At 35.2% G+C, this 20289-nt stretch overlaps 1 protein-coding gene across 1 annotated transcript in view; it reads left to right on the top strand.

Moving 5' to 3' along the window:
• Positions 1–11753, top strand: part of SEMA3D (semaphorin 3D) — a gene marked incomplete at both ends in the record, with an annotated part of 134343 nt that extends 122590 nt beyond the window's left edge. The window contains 2 exons of the mRNA XM_079710927.1: positions 4183–4322; positions 11328–11753. Coding sequence (XP_079567053.1) covers positions 4183–4322; positions 11328–11753 — 566 coding nt within the window. The remainder of the gene's footprint in view (positions 1–4182; positions 4323–11327) is intronic.
• Between the last annotated feature and the right edge of the window lie 8536 nt (positions 11754–20289).

Here is a 20289-nt window from a genome sequence, read left to right as displayed (position 1 = left end):
TAGTGTCTTTGTCTCGTTTTGGTGTTCAGGGTAATGGTGGCTTCATAGAATGACTTTGGGAGTGTTCTCTCTTCCTCAATCTTTTGGAAGAGTTTGAGAAGGATTGGTATAGTTTCTTCTCTTATTGTTTGGTAGAATTCCCCAGTGAAGCCTTCTGGTCCTGGACTTCTGTTTGCAGGGAGTTATATTATTTTAGATTCTATTTCACTTCTAGTGATCGGTCTGTTCAAATTGCCTGTTTCCTTTTGATTCAGTTTTGGTAGGCTGTATGTTTCTAGAAACATGCCCATTTCTTCTGGGTTGTCCAGTTTGTTGGCATATAATTTTTCATAGTATTCTCTATCAGAGGCAATTTGACTCCCAGATTCATTGTCCAGTTCTGAACTCTTGCCTGTGTGCAAGACTTTGTATGCTCTGTGCCTGCTCAAGAACCCCTCTCATATGCCTCATAAGAATCTCAAATTATACCTGGGAAAGAATTCTTGTCATTTTCTCTAAAACTTATTTGTTCTGCAGACTTCCCCATATTAATAAATAGCACCACCACTCACCCAACTGCTTTGTCAAAAAGCAGCTAGGAGTCATCTTTTTATTCTTCTCTTTCTTTTACATCTTATCACCAGCCTCTCAGTACAGATCTTTGGCTCAGTGGTCACAACTGCTGCTTCTCATCACCTCTACAGATGCCATCCTAACCAGACGCACCAGAACTCTTCAGTAGCTGCTAAACTAGTCTTCCTGCTTCCATGCTTGCCTCCCTTCAGTCTAGATCCCACTCAGTAGCCAGAGTTACCTCTTTATAAACTTCAGTCATGGGGCTTCCCTGGTGCCACAGTGCTTAAGAATCTGCCTGCCAATGCAGGGAACACGGGTTTGATCCCTGGTCCAGGAAGATCCCACATGCCACGGGGCATCTGAGCCCGTGCACCACAACTACTGAGCCTGCGCTCTTGAGCCCACATGCCACAGCTACTGAAGCCCACGTGCCTAGAGCCAGTGCTCTGCAACAAGAGAAGCCACCGCAACGAGAAGTCCTCGCACCGCGGCTAAGAGTAGCCCCTGCTCGCCACAACTAGAGAAAGCCCGCGCTCAGCAATGAAGACCCAACGCAGCCAAAAAAACCCACACTTTAATCAGATCTTGTCACTCGCTTACTCAGAATCTTTCACGAGCATCTTAGAGCAGTTAATAAAAACTCCACAGCCTTTACCATGGCCTGCAAGATTCTACCTGATCTGGTTCCTAACACCTTTTCTGATCCCTGCATCACTGTGGCATAGCTTGCTCACAGGCTTTCTCTTTTTCAAAAGCACCAGTCTGGTTCCTGCCTCAGCCCTGTTTGCATTTGTTTCCTCTGTACCTGAAGACTTCTTCACTTCAGGTGTCCACGTGGCTCCATCTTCACATCATTTAATCCCGTGATTGAAATGTTAATTTCTCAGAGACACCCTTCCTGACTAACCTACCTGAAATACCTTTCTTTCCTTCTAGCCCTAATTATTCCCTAATCTGCTTTATTTTTACTTGTAATGCGTAACACAGCCAGATACTATATTCTTTATTTATTCATTCACTTGATTATTTTGTCTCTGTCACTGGAATATAAAGGTGGTGAATTTGCCTGTCATAGTCATCAGTATATTTCCTGCACTGAAAGCAATGCCAGTATGGTTGCCATGAAAGAATCTTTGCATAATGCATAGGTAAAAGGAAGGATACCCAGATGGAGAGCACTTGAGCTGTGCCTTAAGGAAACAATCAAATTTTACTAAGTAGATGAAGTAACAATTATTAAAATCAGAAAGAGTTCACATAGGTTTTGTTAAGTTTGCGATGATCCCTCTGTTATTGTCTAGAGTTTACTCTATAGGTGCTAAGGAGCTATTTCATATTACTAAGAAAAGTTGTTTTTAAAAATAAAAGTAATTTATACCTGTTTGGTGACTGACTGGAATAGGAGAAGCCAGAGACAGAGAATCAATTGTGAGAATTAAAGTAGAGATTATGAGGGTATATACAAACTAAGCGTTTTCGATCTTAGGGGAGAGAAAGGGTCACATTTGAACACTTGTTTCTGGTAAAGAAGAAAGGAGATGACTTGCTTATAACCCACCATAAATATGTGTTGCATTGACTTGGTCAAGTCTTGAATAACTGGCAAATAGCTGTTTTGTTTCTTCCTTCCTTCCTTTGTTCATTAATTGTTATATACTGTGATACTGCATGATTATTAATGATATAAAATCAGTAATTCATGTAAAATATAAAATCAGTAATTCATAGATGAACTGTGTTTAACAATGTTAAACACATATAATCTTGCTGCAGTGACTTCAGTGACATGTCATATGTGTATTCTAAAGAAGTGTTCCAGATATTTCTCTATGAAAAAAAATTTTTGCCTGCAATCTGGAAGATTAAAATATTATCTTTAAAATTATTTTATACTCAATGAGAAGATATTCTGCTATTTAAAAACATTATTGTACACAACTTTTGCACTTTTAAAAATGGACAGTAACAGAACATTATATACAGTATGTATTTATATATGTGTGTATGTGTATATATATACATACATACATATAGGTTTAAATTTAAAAATAGAAAATTTTAAACTCAGAGATAAAACAAACATTATTGGAAGAAACAATAAATTAATTTCCAGTCAAACTGATGTAGGGATGACTTTGTTTCAAAGGGTCACTGTTTCTACTGATTTGAAAATAGGTTTCTTATAATCAGCTCACTATTTCACTTTTCCAGTTGACTTCACTAATTTATCTTTCACTGAATTGACCAATTCTTTGGTTGAATCCGTCTAATTGAGTTTCTCCCGAGCCCTTGGCCGGTCACCTAAACAATCAGCCTGCATCCTCCCTGCTTTGTTCATGAACTCCCTTTGCTCAGGAAAATGGTATCTGTTACTATGAAGTGATGCATGTCTTTCTCTTCCGTGATCGGCACTGGTGATCTTCCTGTGCATTCGGAAGTTATTAGCTGTGAAAATCGTGGCTATAATCTGTTAAATTGCCAGAAGAGAGTGGATAGATTACAGATTTCAAGTGGAATCCACACATTTTGAAGGTTAGGTAAGGTTAATTCATAATGGGGTCAGCATGTTTGACTTAATCACTGCTGGTAAGACACAAATAAGTTCCAAAGAAGTTTCTTGAAAAGAAGCCTAACTACTGGATGCATGTGCATTCATGCCATTTGCTGATAATTCTGCGTGCTTAGGTTTAGGATTCACTTAGGCCCCTTAAGCCTTACTCTGGTTTATGCCTGAAATGCTAAGTAGGCCCATCTGCAGAATTGAGACATCTGAATATACGATGAAAAAGTGCATGTTTGGGCCAGGCTGAGAAGCCGTCATTCTTTATTTGATCAAATCTGAGCTACAGATCTTAGATCACACACGGGACACAGCCTTTGGCTACTCTGGAAGGAATGTATTTCAGATGGTGCTGTTGATTTACGAGAATAAGGTGTCTGAGACACTGATCCTTTAGCCTACCATTAACTATCTTATAGCAAATGCAGGTTGGGCTATAATATCCCTCTTTGAGTAAAAGAGAACATTTTTTGGTAGATAATACAGATAAGGTCCTCATTCTGAGTATTAGAGCATCTAACTTATTAGCATCATCATAGAGTTTCATTAAGTATAGAGCACTGCACTTACTTTTCTGAGATCAAAATGTCATATGGTCATAACATATGGTTATATGTTATATGGTCAGCTCTGTGGACCAAATCATAATAGAATTTCTCTTTAGAGGTAAGGTAAATTGCTCTTCAGAAATATCTGCAGAATTAGTTATATTTTATATAAATTAAAAGGCATTAAAGCATTAAAAGATGTTGAAGTTTATTCAGTTCAGCTCAGAGAGACTCAGTGTTTAAAGTTAGGTCTTGTGAATTCTTATTTAAAAAAAGAAATTGCAAAAAGTTAATATATTGATGAAAGAGTAAAAATTGCAGTGCAGGGATAGAGTTTTAAAAATCAATCTATTAGATAGTATTTTACTCTCAGGTTATAACATTATAACATGAATTTCCTTTCTCTTTAATAATGTGTATGAATCTTTCCTCCATGGCATCTGTTCTAAATCAGTCTATTTTCCCATTGCTTTTAAAATCGTGTCAAGGTTAATCTCCTATTCCATGTTTGCTTTCCAGGCATTAGTCATGAAGCTGCTGATGAAAAGGTGATTTTTGGCATTGAATTTAATTCAACCTTTCTGGAATGTATACCTAAATCCCAACAAGCATCTATCAAGTGGTATATCCAGCGGTCAGGAGATGAATATCGAGAGGAGGTAAGTTATAGTCATCAAAGAATGCTCACCTTGAGGGAAACAGTGTAAAACTTAAATCAAGTTTAGGTTGTGAGAGGAGATTTTCAACTTCTAGTGCCAAGTGGAGCTCTTATCACTACTTGATAACAAGGAAAATAAAATTTTATACTCTCTAGCACCCAAGGTAACAATGCCTTTGAGATATGAATAGGCCAATTTAATGCAAATGTGTTAACAAATACATTTAAAAGCAAATTGAATTAAAAAAAATTACAGGATTCTTCTTCTACTTTTTACTTTTCATTGATGGTCTATATTTTAGAATAATTCCCTGATCAAGAACAAGACTTTCCCCCCACAATAGCACAATGACTAAATTCTAACTCTCATTGTGTTCAGTTTAGATCATAAAACATGTCAAGTTTGTACAGAAATGGAAATATCTATCTTATCATATCATAGGAACAAGTTGGATAAGTATCTGGACATCTGTACCTTTCCACTCTAGTGTATTAAAATTAAATCCACAGAGGGAAAAGTAATATGGATGCTCTACTCATCTTTTGACTTTTTTCTGTTTCAGTTTTTTTCTAACACATACATGTGATTAAAACATATCACAAAGATTTTGTGAGATATGTAGGTTATATATGTTACTGAATTTAATGAGATGAGTTTGGGTAGTCTGAGAAATCCTGTATTATTATTATTATTCAAATGTCATGTAACAAAGGTTAAATGACAGAATTTTTATATTTCTATTCTAATGCCTATGAGAAACCAGTGATACTCAATCTAGAGTTCTAAAAGCCCCAATATTAAACTAAGGACACTGTAATGGTAATGGAGTGAACACAGGCTCAGAATTAGATGCATTGATCTTTGGTAATATTACTGAGGACTGTGGGCTGGAATTTTCTAAGGTAAATAAAATCAATGCAAAAGTTACTGTCAAAATTAAATGAGAAAACACGAGAATGTTAATTTCAAAGCAGAGGATTACTCACAAGTATGAAGTATGCGTATAAAATTGCAGACACTCTCTACTGGGAGGACGTGTGAAATTCGAAAGAGCACTGATGATGCGTTCACCCTGACTGCTGAGGGTTCGTAAGCAGGTGGTGACTTCTCTAACACTCAGTTTCTCTGCCATATAAGCAGGTGGACCAGATATTCTCTACAATATCAGCCTCCTTGTGAAGTCTATAAACATTTAAATAGTATATGCAATCGGTCAAACATTACTGTGTAATAGTGGTTCTCAACCTCAGGTAGTTTTGCTCCCAAGGTATTCACATTTAGCAATACCTGGAGACATTTTTGGTTGTCACGACTGGGTGGATGGAGGATGCTACTGGCATCTAGTGGGTCGAGGTAAAGGATGATGCTAACCATCCTGCAATGCACAATACCTCACAATAAATAACCATCCATCTCACCCAAATGTCAGTTGTGCTAAGGTTGAGAAACCTTGGAGTCAAAGAACCAAATTTTATGATAAGTGATTACTGTAAAGATATGTTCCACTGTTACATTAAGAAATTATCATTCTCTTCATCTGAGAATAATTTCTCTATCAAAATACTGACCCTTCACATACTTAACACTAAGGGAATAACTTTCTTCTTTATATCAGATTTCTCTGGTAAAACTTGATTCTTCACTGTTCCTGACATCCATAAGTTCTAAGAATATGACAAATCCATACTTATACTAAATATTTATTTTAAGAGTCTCACTGTTTACCAATACGTATTGAAGTTTTACCTGACATAGAGGTGATTGAATTTGAAGATATAAAGCATTTATTATTTATCCATGAAATATTGCAAGGACATTATCTGAATTTTTGTAACATGCAGATTTTCTTTTAGATATATTGCAGTATTTTACTTTTGAATATCCCAAATGACTTTTTTTTTTTTTTTTTTTTTTTTTTTTTTTTGCGATACGAGGGCCTCTCACCGTTGTGGCCTCTCCCGTTGCGGAGCACAGGCTCCAGACGCACAGGCTCAGCGGCCATGGCTCACGGGCCCAGCTGCTTTGAGGCATGTGGGATCTTCCCAGACCGGGGCACGAACCCGTGTCCCCTGCATCGACAGGCGGACTCTCAACCACTGCGCCACCAGGGAAGCCCCCAAATGACTATTTTTAATTTTATAGTTAATAAAGTTTGATAATTTCTTTTCATTTAAATATAATTTTTTAATGATTTTTTTTCCATGACAAATTTAATCTGACTTTTAAAAAAATGTGGAACTCTGCTTGGGGTACTCTCCCAGTTATATATATGTACGTTTGCCTATGCATGTTTGCACTCACATCTTTCATGTTTCCTGAAAATGCTATGCATTACTTTAATGTACGTTTTAAGTATATCAGACAGTCATGGTGGTAGCATGCTCCATAAATTTCAATGGAGCAGAAATAGTGTATTTATTGATTTATACTTTAAAATATTTTAGCTGTAATGTTTCAACTGGTATTTTCATCTACCTTTGTAAATAGTTATACATTGTCCAGGATATGCAGTACTGCTTCCTGAACTGAGGAAAGGGGCAAAATCCAGACTAGATTTGAAGCATTTTTCCCAGCAGGATACCTTCTGCTCTTTACCAAGAAGGTCACAGTTTGAAATCTTTCCTCTACTCAAAAAAAGAAAAAAAAAAAAAAAAAAAGCCCGAGGGAAGGCCCAGGATCTCCTGTGGCACAGAGGCTGTCACCAGGTTATTCTCTGCCAGGAGGAGAACATTTCCTTACTGAGTTGTTTCACAGTTGGGTGCTGTTGGGGAGGTCATGAGTCAGTTATTCACTGACTTTCTTATAAAGCTGTTCTTGAAATTGATGATGTTTGTGCTGTAACTAGCAAGTTAATCGGTAGTCCCCAAGCTTCTGTTGAACTTCTGAGATCTGAATAAGTAAAAGAGGCAGTACCTTATACCATTTGTGATAGTAATTTCTCTGTGGGTTTTTAAAACATTTTTAAAAATCTTCAAATATTTGTATTTTTCTATCTGTAGGTCTTCGTTTTATTTTTGTTGCTTTTATTATAAAAGCAATATAAATGGTTTTGAAAATAAACATGAGACCACTAAGTGTAAATAAGCACAAATACTATTCTGATGTCTATTCCACCTCTTTTTTTCCCTACTTACCATTACACTATAAGCATTTTCCCTGCCATTCAATTTTAATACCATGTTTCCTGTCCCACATCCCTGCCATCCTGATGACACAGTCATCCACAGATGTTCCATGTTTTATTAAGTTCACATAACCTCTTAAAAAAGCAACCAACTTTCCTTTAGCTAAATCTTTCTCTACTTGTCTATTTTCTTAGGACAAATTCTTAAATGTAAAATAAGTGAGTTAAAGACTTTAATTATCTTACAGCTTTGGATAAACAACTGCATATTGCTAATTTCTCATCAAAATCACCATATCGGTAAATTGCCTTACGTATCATTTGCTTGGTTTATGTTGATATATTCATTTAAAAATTATTTTAACAAACGCTTTTATATTATAGATATTACCATTTTAATGTTATGCATATTATATGTAACTTTTTATTGTTTTCTATCTCTAAAAAATTTTGTGTGTCCCTAACACACACAAGTTTTATGTTTTATATAGACAAATCTATTGATATATATCTATATGATTTCTCACTTGTGCTTAGAATTTCCTTCCCCAATGAAACAGCAAATACATCTTTTCTAGTCACTTTATGATTTTATTTTTACAATTACAGTTTACATTTTATATTTACATTTAATTAAAGATATTAAGTGAGTCTAGGAGTGAGTTGTGTATTCATTCGATTTTTTTTTTTCTTTTAAATAATGAGCCAGTTGCCTCGGCACTATTTTTAAATAAGTCTTCTCCTATGTTTGTTGAAGAAGGGAGATATTCTTGAATCCCTAGTCACTTCCAAGACACGTGCAGTGCTTTAGCTATGAAAGACCTGACAGGTGAATTACATGCAAAGGAATTACCATTAGGCTGCTATTATCAGAGAAGGAAGTCACTGACCTTTACCTGCTGCTTAGTACCTAACTGTCCTTTGTCCCTTACCATGTTTCTCTTTTCACTTTAAATGAATTGCCCTTCACTGAAGATCTACACTGAATAATGCCAAATATATTATCCTTGCTCACATTAAGCAAATGGATAGTTGACCCCAGTTCAAGCATGGTTTTGATATGTAAGGCTGAGCAGTTTTTACTTATCACTTCTAGAGTGAAGAAAATTCCATGAGTTTAAATCACTGGCCAGAGATTACATTATCTCTTTGTAGAGGAGCTGAATTTTCTAAATTGACTGTGCTGACATTTCACTGTCGAGATGCAGTCTGCATAATGCATCCTATTCCAGCATGGAATGAAAGCACTACAGAGAATGGGAATGTAAAGTAGGCAAATGTTAATCAACCACTTAATTTCTGGGTCACAGATTTCTATCTCTAGACTGCAAAAATCCTATGAAAATACATCAATTCAAAATGTGTTTTATTAGAGATACCATTTCATGAAAGGCATATTTTTGAAATTTTAGGAAGAGAAAAAAATCACTTAAATGATCTAATAGACCTTCTGATCTAATAATCCAGAAAGAAATTCATTAAAGCAAACTTTTTATCTGTAGGTCAAAAACCAAAAGAAAAAGTAAGCATTCCATCAAAGAAAGGAAAGGTGAAGGACCACGGTGGGGTAATGAAATGTCAGGTGTTTATGAAACCCTGAGTCCTGTAGGGACAGAAGTAGACTGGAAAAGGAGGGAAGGGGGCCAGACTTCAGAGTAAAATAACATAAATGGGACACAAAGAGAGAACAGCAAAAATAATAATGAAGTGTTGCATAATATGTGTGAAATCACAAAGTCATCATTCCTTCCTGTCAGAAGCTTAAAAAGGACAATAAAAAATAGTGACTCAGAGCTGTGACAGTCTCTAAAAGCCACATTAAATGCAGTTTAAACATTAGCAAGAATACCAGCTAGGAAAGAATATCCAGAGATGAAACGGAACTGAAGTCACGCACTTTGGTCATCATGCTAGTAACCACAGGCCATTTTCCATTAAAGAATTACAGAAGTAAAGGCTTCAGAACATCACCTCTCCAGCAATATGGCAGTAGTCTATGATGTTGCTAATAATACTTCACACTTAACCTTCAAAGAGCTTTACTTTTAACACCCCAAATACACTGTATGCTGTGTCACCAACTTGATAAATAGGACACCAATTGGGGAAGATAAATGAGTAGTCATGGAAAGCAGAGCAGATAGGGACCAGAACCTAGGCTGTGGAGTCAGAGTTTCAATTTCATGTTCTAAGGTATATTTAAATGAAAAACAATAAGTCCTACAATAAAATTATTTAAAGGAAGATATATAGTATGTGTTAAATTTGAGATTGATATTATTGTTTAAGACTGATCCTTTAGAGCCCTACCAATTCAAATTCCCTTTTATTTTTGGCAGCAGATTCCTATAGTTTCTGAGAATGTAAGTTACTTCAACATTAGTTTGTATTACAGTAGCATTTAAAAATATCTGGGCCTTTAGATAAATCCATTAGGAAAAAAAAAAAAATCTACTACACACCAGTTCACCAAATGGGCAAAGTAAGGGAAACAAACAAACCCCTGATGGTGTGGATTCATTGTAGAGCAAAGGCAGGGCTGGAGACCATTCAGCCTCATTAACCAGGGATCTGAGCTGTGACCTGCCTTTGGCCTTGTGTGATACCCCGCCAGCTGCACTTCTCTGGCATAGAAGGTGGTTGGTCATATACTGGTTAGTTAACTGGGCTGGTAGCCAGAGATGTTTCTTTGCCTTTTCTCATATTTCCAGAATTGGAGGGATTTTTCCTACATATTTTTCACATAAAGATGCAAAGTATAGTCCACCCACTGTGAATAAATTTAATTTAGCCGTCTTTATGCCTCCTTGATTTCCATCAACTCTAAGTCTACAATACAGGGGCAGATGTGTAAACTGGGAAATCTTCCAGACTTCTTTGTTGTTATTCTACTTAATGCTGAGCCGCTCAACAATACTCCACACTAAACAGGGCTCTTGTGTCGGTAAACATGCCTGTAGTTTATTGAAGATAGGTTCTCTATTCACACCAGATTGGAGTCCAGGCAAGCTTAAATGTTTGAATTGTCTTTCAGTACTATTGCTTCAAAGGGCAAAGAGCGTCACATTTCAGTGGAGGTTCTTTTAGTTCATTGAGCTTTCTCACACTTGAAATCACATTACCATGTTATAGTATACTGAGGTATGGCAAGTATTTCCACAAATGACATAGTCTAAAGTATCATATAGACATAAAGTATCAAAATTCAATCCATAGTAAAAAGAGAAATTCAGCTTTCAGTGTTGCTAAGCTTTTGACTGTATGGTCCTATTCAGTATGCTCTAACATCCCAAAGGCTGTATCCTCCATGCCTTTCCACTTGACTTTTAACAAGTCACCACTTACAGTTTCCATAAGCTACTCAGATCATTTATTTGGCAATATCTAGCAAACATTAAATTCCTTTTGGAATAATTGCTCTCTTCTACATTACAGGTAGTAGTGTACACTAAAGCTCTTTTTCTACACAATGACTGTCAGAGTCACATTCTAGCTCTGAAATTCAGAAACAAATTGGTGTTCTTAGTACACCAACTAGTATCTGAAATCTTTGTAAAGATGGTCAGTTGATAGTTTCCAGGTTTACTTCATTAATTTTCAGTTTTTTATTCCTATCTGTAGACTGGGAGAAAAACTAACTATATTCCAAAGGCTCAGTTAGATGTAATAAGATGCAACCATACATCTTTGTGGGCTGTTACTTTAGTTGAAAGAGAGTTTAGTCACTCTCTTCGACTATGGCTGACAATACTATGCTTAATGACAGAGAGACAGGGATTGTATCTTTTTGGTTCATCTACGTAAAACTATGTAGCCTCTTTGCATTTGCTCATAGCCCTCTCTGTTTCTCATTTATTGCCTACATTTTTCCAATTCTGCAGTTGAAACCCGATGAAAGGATCATCAAAACAGAGTATGGGCTACTGATTCGAAGTCTGCAGAAGAAGGACTCTGGGATGTATTACTGCAAAGCACAGGAGCACACTTTTATCCACACCATAGTGAAGCTGACTTTGAATGTCATTGAGAATGAACAGATGGAAAATACCCAGAGGGCAGAGCACGAGGAGGGGCGGGTCAAGGATCTGTTGGCTGAGTCACGGTTGAGATACAAAGACTATATCCAAATCCTTAGCAGCCCAAACTTCAGCCTCGACCAGTACTGCGAACAGATGTGGCACAGGGAGAAGCGGAGACAGCGAAACAAGGGCGGCCCAAAGTGGAAGCACATGCAGGAAATGAAGAAGAAACGAAATCGAAGACATCACAGAGACCTAGAAGAGCTTCCTAGAGCTGTGGCTACATAGTTTTCTATTTAATTTAAAGAAAAAGAATTCTTCACCTGCAAAAATACTGTCTTCTGTTTTATTCATCCTTATATTAACTCATAAAAACTTTCCATGGAGTTTTGCTAAAGCACAAGAACAGTAATATGAATAAGACTGTATCTGGTGGATATGGCATTAGTAAGGACAAACCATTCATCTGAACCAATTTTCCAAGGACTAAACTTATACCTGCAAAGTATCAGAATTATCTCAAAAGAGGGGCTTTACATTTGTAAATGTTTTACACTGAGTTTTTGAATTTATTATGTTACATAAATAACTGAGCTAAGAAAGTGTCAAATTTGACATTGTAATAAGGTGCTTTATTTCCCTTGCATGGCCTTTAAGCATGGAGTTTACCATGCAATTGTGCTATATGTTCTTATGAACAGATACATCATTCCACTCTAGAACTGGCTACCTGGTGGTAGGATTGGAGGGAAGACATAAGATACAGCTCACATTATCAACAGGAACTTTCCCAGTGAGCCATTCACTCCTGGTGCATGGTTTAGGAATTTGGAGAGGTGCATTACTCCTTTCGGACTCCAGGGGTTACATTTAGTGTCCTGGAGCATTGATTTACTGAAGGGCATAAATGTTCCTCCCAGGATTCCTTATGACTTGTCAGGATAACAGGTTCACAGAGAGAAGGTGATGCTCAGTTATGTGTCTTTAGAATATATGCTGAGCTTTACAGGGACAGAATGCTTAATAAATATTTTAATAGGATATGGGAAAGCATTTTAATAAAATAAGGGAGACATCATGATGTATACTGCATCCTAATGGGAAGGCACGCAGCTGGGATTTGCTAAGAGAAAGAAAGAAAGACAGCCATAAATTCTGGCTTTGGGGAAAACTCACATCCCCATAAAAAGGAAGAACAATCACAAATACAGTGCATGAAATGTACTGTAGCTTTACTCACTGGAATATAAGTAGCTGCCAATTTGTAATCCGTCTGTTAAAAAAAAAAAAAAAAAAACCTCTAGATTATAACAAACTGCTAGCAAAAGTCTGAGGAAAAGTAAATTTTCTAAAGGATCATGGGAAAAATGAATACAAATTTATTTACAATCAATGGGATTTCAGTATATACTTCCTCTCTTTTTTCTAAAAATGCATCATGCTCTATAAATTATTTCTATTTACTGCCTCTATGCTCTCCCAAATAGTGGATTATTAGATTTTATTTGAGTGAATAGGAAAAAACTATATATACATATATAGAGAGATAGAATTAGGTAGACAACAATGGTGGAGAGTGGGAATACTATATATTTGTTGAATAACAGAACAAATGCAAAATTTTTGACAACGGAAAGGGTTAAATTAACTCTTTGACATCTTTTCTTCACACAATCTTTTTGCATTTCTGAGATTATATGCTGTAATTCAAGTAGCATTGTTTTAGTAATTTAATAATAAATAAGCCTACTGCATGTAAAGAAAACAAACTCACAACATTAACATAAACATTTTTTCACATGTTGTTAGCACTTTCAAATGTTTCCAATTTGTCCTTTCCTCTGAATATGTATAGTATGTTTCCTGCCTGTTTAAGAAGGACTCACCTTTCCTTCGTATAACACAAAACCCTTAGCGTTCTTCTGTTTTGCCTTTTCACGCCATTTTTAGTGTGAAATGAAAAATTAGTCACTTCCTCACATGGAAGGCAGCTTTTCAGAAAACTAAATAGCAGACATAGCTCGTTTCTCATGCATTCTACGTGTCTTGAAAATAAAAGCCTGTGAGAACTCTGTGATTATAGGGCAACTTATTACAGAGTTCAGTATCATGTCTGTGACTGGCTTTATGCTCAAAACGTTCTATCTTATATTCATTGTGTTTGCATTGTTTACCTACTCAAAGTAGTCACACTGATCTATGAGGTTAAGTCGCCTTTTGATACGATACTCATAAATATTTGTAGATGTTTTACTGTAAGGAAAACTTAAGGAAAATATTTTTTTTAAGTGAACCAGAACAAATCACTCTATTAAAAAGTAATTCAAAAGAATAGTTGTAGCAAGATCAGACTGCTAACAAGAGTGATTGTAACTTGATTTGCTGGCTCAAAATGTTCTAGGAACTCATAGTAAGCTCAAAGTAGGAGCATGTTTTTTAAAAGATTTCCAAACATTTGTATATCAGACAGTAGTGATCAAATTATGGATGGCTTTGGGAAAATTTCATGAAGCTCAAATGTTAGGATTGACTTGTGAAAATAAATTTGGTTTTCATCAAAATATGAATGTCCAAGCCATTTTTTAATGAATTCTTTCTAATCTTAGTTATTCAGAAAAAATTGGGGGGGGGGGGGGACATTTTAATTTACAGCTAATATTCTGGCTGCTTTGGATCTAAAACTATTAATTTATGATAATTAAAATATATTTGAAATATTGTTAGTAAAATAAAGTCATATAATAAATAAACCATATGGGCAAGGATTTATGTGTATTTATAAAGACAGACGACATCTAAGCTACTATGTTTAATTTTTTAATCTTTTAATTGCCTCGAACGCTTAGAAGAACAGTGTGAATATATTAAATCTAGAGATGAGATACAATATACACTTCCTCACCACTGAAAGTTTTTACCAAATTTTCTTTGAAATAATGAAATTATAGTTAATAGTTTCAAATACATTTGCTAAGAAATCAGCTCTTTATGGAGAGGTCTTAAAATGTCTATGTTTATTCTTGGTTTTATATTTTTTCCCCTGTTTTGAATACGTATGGCTCTGACTTGCATATTCTCATCTGCATTTCATTCCAGCTATTTATGCTGCTAAATGGAATCCTGACTGTCTGCATTCATTTACATTCACTTTATTGGGAATTTTAAGAGTTTGTTTAGAAATGGATAGTCTAAATAATTAATTTATATATAAACTGTTTCTTCCCCAAAGAGCTCAAAACACTTACATTCACATTATTGAATAAACATTTCTGAAAACCAACCAAGTTATTTAAGAAATGGAAAACTGTCGCAGAGAAATTTAGAAATTTGCAAAAGCCACAACAGTAGTGAAAAAATTATAATTCACACCATACCTCATCCATCCGCTGACTAAATAACGCTTATTTACAACATGCTGCCTGCAAAATGGTCTTACTCTTGAACTTTTCCTTTGGTCTATGTTTTGGTTCTTTATATGCTATTAATTTTTGTTTCTGCTGAATTGTGTAGACTCAACTAAAAAATAAGTTTACAGTTGTCGGTGCCTGTTTTTCCACATTACATTGAAAATTAAATTTTCAAGGACAGTTTGGTAGCATCCAGATGTCTACGAAATACTAAATTGAACAAGAGCATTAATTAAACACTGATATTTTAAATTTAAATATGATATTTCATATATATCATAAATGAAAGTGGAAATCAAAACTGAAATAGCTTCCCTTTAGAATTTGTCTTGGACAACACGTTGGAATTCATTAGCCTTATTGGGAATGGATAGTTTAGTAAAAAGAGATATTTGAAATGTTTTTATAGAAAAATATTTTTTCTCACAGTAAATGACCACAATATTTAAATAATTTAATTTGCATGTGAGATTAAAAAACGATATCTAAAATTCCAACATTGTACACATTGACAGTGCAAAGACAGGAACATGCACATGACTTATACCTCTCATTTAAATATTTTGTCCTATAAAGTATTTATGGTAAGTTTGATATAGGTGATTTGGGGGTGAAGGGCAAAAATCTGTCAGTTAATTGTGTAATTTAATTCTTAATAATTGTAAGTGGTTAGCAATCTATTTTGAATTTGTAGTTTTGTTATTTTAAAAGAAATGTAGTCTTGTAATCTAAAATAATGGAAAGTTGTTAAATGTATATTTTGGTTGTATTATAATAAAATACAAACAGTAGTGTTCTATGGTTATAAACAGAATGTTGGTTTGTGTGCAGTTTTGTTTTCAAACCCTAAACATGGTAACCAGATTTTATACATAGAATCGCACTAAATCAAATACCAAGGAAAATATTTCCTGACAATTTTTAGTGGATATAGTTTGCACTGTAAATATGCAATAATTTCCCTTATGAAAGAAAAGAATAAGTTTCTCTCCCCAATTAATACACATATTACAGTTAAATTTAGACTTTGGTAGACTGAATTAATTTACTACTCCAAGTAACTACTTTTAAGATTTCCAATTACCATTCTATAAGTGAAATTATAAATACTCATCTATATGTTTAGTACTGTATGAGTATAATTTTTTTTTTTTTTTTTTTGTGGTACGCAGGCCTCTCACTGTTGTGGCCTCTCCTGCTGCGGAGCACAGGCTCCGGACGTGCAGGCTCAGCGGCCATGGCTCACGGGCCCAGCCGCTCCACGGCATGTGGGATCTTCCCGGACCGGGGCATGAACCCGTGTCCCCTGCATCAGCAGGCAGACTCTCAACCATTGCGCCACCAGGGAAGCCCCGAGTATAATTTTTTAAAGGCAGAAGCTGAGGTTTTTGTTTTTGCTTTATAAAGACCTTTCTTGAATTTCTTTTAGAGAAAATTATATTTCTTGTTAATTTGGTACACACATAAAGGATATTTTATGTTTACAAAGAGATATTATGATATCCCCTCCAACCTTGTAATGAAATAAATTGTAGGGATGTTGTATAGAGAAATGTCAAGTTTTCTGAGTGCTCTGACAAGCTTCGAACAATAAGAATTTATAGTAGTGTATATACATAACATTTTTAAAACAAAAAAATGTATATAGGGCACTCTTAGGTGGATCATGTCCAAGCTGTTACTATAAATAAAATATAACAGAAGATTAATAATTGAAAAAATTCCAGTTGTATTTGTTTGAATATAGAACGACACGTTGAGTGATTCTCAAGACAAAAGAAACAAAAGTTTAGCATTTGAGAATCAAAAGCATCTATAACCACACAACTTATCCTCTTTAACATGATTTGCTAGTCCAGGAAACGCTTGCCTAGGAAGATGAAACTGCGAATAACTTTATTGTTTGTTTCAGAAGCTCATATACTTTTCATTTGTGTATATACTGGTACAAACACATCTTGGACAGGGATTTGGCAATATCCAATGAAGCGTAAAACGCACATACTCCAAGAACCAGCTTTTTGCAATTAAGTATATACCCTTGAGAACCCTCTCCACATGTGCAGTAATAGACATTTTTAAAAACATTTATTGTAAGATTAATTATAATAGAAAAAAGAGAACAATCTATATGTTCTACAAAAGGAGAACGGATAAATTGAAGTATAGTCACTAAATGGATACAGAAGTTTAAATGGGAAAAAGAAAGAGCTACATGCATCAACATAGAAAAATCTCAGAAACAATGTTAAAGGAATAGAATCAAGGAGTACAGGAAAGCAAAAGGAATTATACTAGGTATATCAAGTTGAAAGAAGCAAACGATACTGCTTATGGATACATACATTCATATGTAAGCAGTAAACGTATAAAAAACATTCTGGCAAAGTTAAGCACCATATTCAGAATATGTTTTTCTCTAAGAAATAAGAGAATGAGGACACAGGGAGCTATGACTGTTTCAATAATTTTTTTAAAAAATCTAAACTCAATATTATATTACATATATTTGTAGGAACTAGTATATTTAAGTGTTAATATTTCACAAAGTTGGGCGTTGGATTATAATTTAAATATATTACTCTCAACATAATTCTGTGTGCTTAAAACATTTCATAATAAAAAAGCAGATGAAAGCTCTAAATCTCAATAAAAGAACAAGTTAGCAGTAAAATCTAAAAAGAGAAAGAAAAAGACAGGGAAAGAGAGAAAAGAATAATGTAGAAATATTAGATATGCAGCCATCATAACAGATGCAACCTTCCAGTTCCCCTGACTCTTACATTATGGACTTTCTTGGACACCCTGATTATCTTTAAAATGTGACAGCTAGGACCTTGTTTGGTTTCAGGGACCCTGGAATAATGCCTATTTTTCAAAGCAACGCCTTATTGTTATGGAAATGCCTAAGGCATCTAGAATATGGAACTATGTGCTTAACATGCCAAAGGGCTCCAAACAGCTGAGTTGGCCTTTCTTAGATTGAACAGTGTTCAAGATTGATATTTCAAATAAAGAGTTTCTTCTTTCTGGCTTAACATATCAAATTGATAAGCCAATTTATGCTCTTTAGGTAAGCTGAAGAGGGAAGAGAAATATTTATATCTTGTAAAATGTCTTTAAATGATCCCATGAATCATTATTTTCTATTGGAAAGATTTTATATAAATATAATTCACAGTTTTCATTTACTGTGGATGTTTTGCTTATGTGTAGAGATGGGTCAAAATTTAACCCAACATTTTTGCATTTTGCAAATTCTCAATTTTATTGGGTCCTGTTAATGAGGGGCTAGTACATTTAAATACACATTGTATGAGTAGAAGGGGGCATATTCAGAGTATTAATTTAAAGTACATAAACTTGGATAAGAAGAAAATGAAACCAATTTACCAGATAGGAAGTTATCATTTAGAGTCAGGAAAGGGGTTGTTTAATGGGCCATATCCCTCTAAGCTTTTAATATATTGAAACAAATTACTATTAGGTAATTATCTCCAATTATCGAATTGTGTTATAATTGCAGCCCTTTCATACAGGTCATTTTTACTATTGAAAAACAAATAAAAACTTAAAATCTCCTGTGGTAATTTGTGTTGTTACGGTTAGTCTTTATAGACATTTGGAAGTAGTCTTAGGTTTCAGTGCCCACAGGCAAAGTTAAGTGTGAGAATAACCATATCTTACTCAGGTGTGGAAATCATAGAAAGCTGGCCAAGAAGTCAAGGGTCTGATTGTTAGGAACTTTATGATTCATACTAGATAGAGATTTAATCCTGCAGACAGGGGGAGACATTTTGGTATTTTTAAGCAGAGACATGATATAATGAGATTTTCATCAAATTTGCATTTGAGAAATAAACATAAAGTGAAAAATGACCCCTTAATTTCTATGTTTTGCAACTGGATGGATGACAGTTTAAAAAAAAAAAAAGAGGAATTATAGTGGGGGGAAAAGGAGGTTAGGGTGGGAAGATCATAGTTTCTTTGGGATGATTTGAGGAGTTTGGGATGTGAGTTTGGGATGATTTGAGGAGTGTCTGGTAGACAGTTTGATACACGGGTGTGATGCTCAGGAGAAATGACAGCTGGGATTATTTTGTGGTCACTGGTATAAATGACAGAAGTAACGTAGTAGGGGATGCAGTGAATACAAGCAAGTTGGGTGGTCATTTTAGCCTAAATTAGTGTGTCTCCTGATGTGCGTTATCATTCGTTTCTCTGTACCTCAATGAGATGTCTCTAAGGTACCAAGCAACTTTAAAATCTATGAATTTTTCTTGTATCTTCCACCAGAAACTAAATTTCTGGAAGACAAAATCTCTAAATATCTAGTGCAGTCTCTGGCAACTAAAAACCAGTTAAACCTGTGTTGTCAAACGACAAGTTTTCCTCAAAACTGTTATGATTCATTACTTAAGGAACTAGTAAGAAAAAATTCCCCCAAATGGAAGCATATTCTAAAATTCCTACCCCATGTTCTGCTTTTTAAATCAAATTGGTAAACTGATGAAGGTCTATTTTCATTTTGAATGTTCATCCGTTTTAAACAGAACGATTACAAACTGGTGTGTTTTTTTTTTTTTTTCCTTTGATTCAGGTGGTCTCAGTGCCATAATCTACAAGGTTTAAACTGGTAGAAAGAAGGTCCATATCATTTGTAATGGATGGTTTGTTGAAACACAAGGACTTTGAAGAGGTCTTTGAAGAAAACTAAACATTTAAATTCATAGCACAGTCAAGGATATAGATTTCTCGGGCTTCCCTGGTGGCGCAGTGATTGAGAATCTGCCTGCTAATGCAGGGGACACGGGTTCGAGCCCTGGTCTGGGAAGATCCCACATGCCGCGGAGCAACTAGGCCCGTGAGCCACAACTACTGAGCCTGCGCGTCTGGAGCCTGTGCTCCACAATGGGAGAGGCCGCGATAGTGAGAGGCCCGTGCACCGCGATGAAGAGTGGCCCCCACTTGCCACAACTAGAGAAAGCCCTCGCACAGAAATGAAGACCAACACAGCCCTAAATAACTACATTAAAAAAAAAAAGAATATAGATTTCTCTAATAGATACTCTTTGGTTAATAATATTTTAAATTATTCTATTTGTGCCATAGCATTTCCCTGTTCAATTTACATTAAAGAGCACATAACTCTTAAATGGAATCTTCTTGGAGAAACATTCTACTAGACCTTTAAAGTCCAGTGCTAAATGAGAGTAAACCAAAGTTATAACCCTGTTTTTATACATTTTCAACCCTGTTTATGTTGTCTCAAAAATGCAGTTGAATTAGGCATATTGGTTACATTTACACATTTTATCAATCAAATAGCAAAAGTTAATTTCTCTCACTGACTTAGAACTATTAAGATGTATTACTTAAGATGCATCATATATTTTAAAAACGGAAATATTGACATA

The sequence above is a fragment of the Hyperoodon ampullatus genome (assembly GCF_949752795.1).
Source record: "Hyperoodon ampullatus genome assembly, chromosome: 9".
Lineage (NCBI taxonomy): Eukaryota > Metazoa > Chordata > Mammalia > Artiodactyla > Ziphiidae > Hyperoodon > Hyperoodon ampullatus.
The sequence above is the reverse complement of the archived record's forward strand: the minus strand, read 5'-3'. Positions and strand labels throughout refer to the sequence as shown.